This window comes from Zootoca vivipara, chromosome 2 (assembly GCF_963506605.1).
Source record: "Zootoca vivipara chromosome 2, rZooViv1.1, whole genome shotgun sequence".
NCBI lineage: Eukaryota > Metazoa > Chordata > Lepidosauria > Squamata > Lacertidae > Zootoca > Zootoca vivipara.
The window spans coordinates 67,457,729-67,462,717 of record NC_083277.1 but is presented as its reverse complement, the minus strand read 5'-3'; the positions used below and the strand labels follow the sequence as shown (position 1 = coordinate 67,462,717).

The following is a 4,989-nucleotide window of genomic DNA, read 5'->3' as shown; positions in this document are numbered from 1 at the left end:
GATGAAACTGGATCGTTTTGTTAACCATAGTTAAGATTAACTACATAAGGCTTAGCAAGGGTTTCATCCTCTGCAGTTTCTCCTCATGTTAATCATGATGCATTTTGCAGTGAAAAAGCATTGCATGGGGTGATGAAGCCACGTGGGAACATTATGGAGTGGGCAGATTTTGGGGTGAATTTCCTTGCCAGTACACTGGCTCCAAAGAACGTGCAGCTCTAGGGTTGGGAATTTATATTTACCAATGGCATTTCATGAAGTAGTATAAGAAGGAAGGAAAGCATATTTATTCACTGGGGAGCTCAGACTTATATTTTGAGAGCTGGGAGGGGCGAGACAAGGACAACAAGAGAGCAAAATGAAGCTATATATATTTATATATGCAGGACATCAGTGTAATATAATTAAGCATGGCTGTGGTGTAGAGCCCCCTCGACACAGAAAAGCAGAGCTTTCCAAACTGTCGTGACACATTAGTGTGTCGTGTGAACGCTCTTATAAGGGGTTAGCTTTACCTCTAGTTTGCTAGTAAAACTGAATTACTGTGTCACAAAATGATGCATGTCCAAAAAGTGTGTCGCCAACATGAAAAGTTTGGAAAGCTCTAGTCTAACCTATCTGAAAGGGTTTTTTGGCAGGGATAAAATGAGCTAGCTTCCCATGCATGCTGCCCTTAATTTATTGGGAGAAGAAAACGAACACAATACAAATTAGAGCAAAGAAAAGGTAATTTGTGGGCTTAAGAAAATAAAACCCATTTTAAACACCTTTCTCGCCAAGAATCTAAAACATGAAATGAAAGGTGTCTGCGTGAAATGTAAAGATTGTTTGGGGATGTGTTCCATGTTATTTCAATATGTTGATTAGTTGTTACTTGTAAAAACTCAGGGCAAAGTTTTTTAAAAGTTTAATTTAACTAAAGAGGGAAGGATTAAAAGCTTGAAATCTTCAAGAAAGGTCCCCTTCAGAAAGTGCAAAACTATAAAGCCTTCAAAAACCCATTGCTCTAAGGCATCCACCTGTCACTTCCCACTTTCTACATAATTGTCACTTTTTATTGATCCTTTTAATCCCTTTTTCTTTGAAAATCTGTTGCCAGCTGATGTTTCATTACACCAAAGAGAACTCTGTTTTTTTAGTATGTGTATCCCCACAGGTAGCCTCATGCTGAGAGCTAAACCATGGCCACCAATTTTAATTTGCTTTATTGTAAGTATTAATGGCTTATGTGTGTGTCCAAATTCAGATGATGTAAGAGAATTCTATAGTGCATATTTATTGCTACGCTGGTAACTGTTTTTCATTTTATTTCAGATGTTTGCGCCATGACACAATTTCTCCAATTTCATGACACAATTTCTTCCAATTTCATGACACAATTTTCTTTTTTTTTTTGTTTCGACTCAGACCAACACGGCTACCTACCTGTAACAACAATTTCTCCTGTTCACTAATAAAATGCATCACCACTTCTGACAAAGGCAGGCTCATTTTTATGAAATTGCAACCTCTGGAACAAAAGATAAATCCAAATGGACCCAAACTATAAATGTATAAAACAAAATTTATTTACAGCAAGCTTTTTATATATATAAAAAAGTACAGCATCTCGTTTTAAGACAATGCAGACATAATAATAATAATAATAATAATAATAATAATAATAATAATAATAAAGCTCTTTATTTACAAAAATACAATTTTCATATGAATGAAAGTTCTTGAATAAATTAAGCTAGAATCAGACCCGGTCAGTGAATGCTCTGTGTCTAGTCCTACTCAAAAACAAGACAGAAGCAGCAGAGGTCAAGATCCATAATGCATGAACCCAGTTCCTTGTCTGCCCTCTTTAGGGACTGATCATGTCAGGGTTCAGAGCTCTGCCAAGAAAAAAGCAAAGCTCCATCCACAGCAATTAGAGTCATTGAGAATTTTGTGAGCTAAGTACCTAGCAGGAGGCCCTGTGCACCCAGCCAAATCAGCCCTCCCTAAGCCTTTTCATTGTGTTGTCAGGGCGTTCAAACCAAATTTTCATGCTCATTTTTCTTCATTAGAGTTCTACAAATTGTAAAATTGACTTTTCACCTTGTCTGTAGCAGCAAATCTGTACCTTTTATTCCCTTTTCCAAATCACATTGATGCCCAAGAGCTCAGGGCCAGTGGAAAAGAAGGAAACAATGTGGGATTTGAGACATTCAGAAAAGTGCAAAAAAAAAAAAAAGCAGGGTCACGGAGAGAGAAAGAAAATCTTAGCAAAGGGAGCAATATCTTATAGTGAGCTGGGTCTTGCTGCCATGACAGCCAACTGGAGGTTTGTTCAAAAGGCCAGCCTAAACACTGCAATACCTTGTTCACACACCCCTCTACCTGGATGTGTACGCGAACATTTCTTAACGTCACTGACTTTTTGGGTTGGAGGTGACATTAGTCTGAGGTTGCTTTGACGTGAAGAGGTCCAAAGTACACCTCTTCACCCTGTGTTTTCATGGGAGCCTAGAGCCCAAGCAGGCCAAGCCACCGGGGCAAGCACTGATCATTTTGCAATGCTAAGAGAACGGGCACTGCCCACCCAAGGTGCAAACCACCCTAGTCTAATGGTACTGCACAAAGCAAGAAGTACTCTGCAGCAAGTCTTTATGGAGGCAGCGGAAGGAGAAGAGGTTCTCCGTATGCCCATAGCAACAGTCTTCCGAGGTGGTCGGGCTGCCAGGGCTCGAAGTGCAGGCAGAGAGGGAAGAGGTGGCTGGAGAGGCAGTGGATATCCAGGAGCCTGCGTCACTGCCAGGGCTGGGCGGGTCTGTGGAGCTCAAGAAGCTGGGCAGGACCATCTCTTTGGAAGGTTTCTGGAGGCGTTGATCAGCCAGCCTCAGCGTCTCAGAAAGGGCCCAGATGTAGTTGTGGGCAAAGCGCAAGGTCTCTATCTTGGTCAGCTTGGTGTCGTCAGGGAAGGTCGGGAGGACGCTCCTGAGATCGTCCAGAGCCGCGTTGAGGTTGTGCATGCGGTTCCTCTCCCGGTCGTTTGCCTTGACCCGCCTGGTCTTCTTGATAGTGTGCAGGACAGCTTCGTTCTTGACCTTGGTGCGCCCCCTCCGCCTCTTCCGGTCCTTCTCTTCCTCACCCTTCTCGAGGCCGCGCTCTGGGGAAGCGAGACGCTTGGGGGTGGCCAGGGAAGGGGCCTGTAGGCTGCTGAGGCTGCCTTCGTCGTCCGTGAAGCAAAAGGGCACGTCACTGCTGCTCTCCAGGTCAGAGTAGCTGGTCTCCAGGGCTGAGGACATCCTGTGAGGAGGAGGAGGAGGAGAAAAAGAAAGATGGCACCATTATTATCAACTCTAAAGTGGAGAGAGAACCACAATTGAACTAGAGAAAAGGGGTTTTGACCAGATGGTCCTTGGGGTCCCTTCCAACTTTACAATTTTATGATTCTACGAAACAAAGGAAAACTAAAAATGAATTTTTTAAAAATAGTATTATTATTATTATTTTAAAAAAACCCGCATCAAACACGAATAAGGTGTGAATGTGAGGTTTTGTTTTTTTAAAAGCCCAGCCAAGAAAGGAAACTGTAATAAATGTTTAGCTTTTATTCTGCCATCGTCAGTGTCGTTTCCTTGCAGGGCTGAAGTTCAAGTTTGTCGTTTGAGTGTCCAGCCAGCAGACCTGCACCCTCTTCTGCCGCCAAGCCCCCGCGCCCATCCCTCCTGCGTGCCTGCCTTGCCTGCCCCGCTCCTACTCACTTGCTCAGGGCGGCCGTCCGCACATCCACGCGCGCCCAGCCCCCGAGTGCAGCGGGAGGACGGCGAGAGCGCCGACCAGGTCTCTCCTCGGAGATCCCGGCGGGGAGAAAAGCGACGGGAGGGACACGCGACCCCTCTTGTCTCTGAAGTGATCTCTGCCGCTATCAAGTCGTGTGAGCAACGAGTGTGGCACACGACTGGCCTCAGACATCTTATATACCCCGTAAAACAATGGGCCTCTCTCGCGAAGCTGGCCCCCGGCGCCCCCCCTCCCACCTAACCCCACCCGGCAAGCTCCGGCGGAATGAATGAATGAATCCAGGCATCAGGTCTGCCCCGTGCGGCACTTTCCCCTATTTGCATAATTTATGCGCCGAGGATTCCGGGCTCTCACGGGAGTGTGCCTATAATTACCGCGGGCCAATGGCGAGCGAGAGCTGCCGGGGAGCCACGTGAGCTATCACTGGGCTAAGCCTACTTGTTTGAGCTTCATTAGTCTATTAAAAGGGGAGGGGGAGGGAGATGGGAACAAAGTGATTAGCCTTCGCGAGCCCCCGGAGGAGCCTGGGCGAGCGAGGCCGAGCGCTCGCAGCCGAAGGTTCCAGGGGCCATTCATTCATTCATTCAGCGGTGCGCCAAGCGGGAATGCGGGGGGGGGGGGAGGGGGTTTGATTTCTTCCTCCGCCTCCCACCTCATCCCATCCCCGCTTTTCTCCTGCGGGGCTTAGTTCTTTCAGAGGGGACCTTTTCTGTCACCTCGTGAATAAAGCGCGAGGGATCACTGGAAGACATCAGGAGAGACATAGTATCACCGCAGATTTCCAGGGAGGCACAATGCTCGCTGCTTTTACGGGGGTAAAGAAAAATCACCTCCGTTTGAGGTCTCTTGTCTTCTCTCGACCGACCCCGCAGAGAAAGAGGCTGGAGGGGGGAGCGGATTTGTAATAGAAGTTCTTCTTCTTGTGCTGAAACTCCAAAATACATCTCAGTTTAAAGCTTTCATATATTTCTGGCTAAAATAACGTGTTTGAGCTCTGTTGCACACAGATTTGATGAGAGAGCAGATTAAGTCTGGTCCTATGCAGGGTTACTCAGTCCCACTTGGTCGGTTGACACTTGGTCCCCGTTTAAGTGTATATGGGATTAATAGAATCATAGAATTGGAAGGGACCCAGTGGGTCATCCAATCCAGCCCCCTGCAATGAAGGGATCTTTTGCACAACGTGCGGCTTGCTTGAACCTACAACCCTGGGCT

General features: G+C 46.3%; 1 protein-coding gene across 1 annotated transcript; it reads right to left on the bottom strand.

The window, feature by feature from the left end:
* Positions 1–2,591: 2,591 nt before the first annotated feature.
* On the bottom strand, positions 2,592–3,275 carry NEUROG1 (neurogenin 1). The gene has a single exon (XM_035108071.2). The coding sequence runs from the start codon at positions 3,273–3,275 to the stop codon at positions 2,592–2,594; it is 684 nt and encodes a 227-aa protein (XP_034963962.1).
* Positions 3,276–4,989: the final 1,714 nt, after the last annotated feature.

Excerpts from the sequence above, each read along its gene's own strand:
- NEUROG1 (XM_035108071.2), bottom strand. The coding sequence starts at position 3,275 with ATGTCCTCAGCCCTGGAGACCAGCTACTCTGACCTGGAGAGCAGCAGT.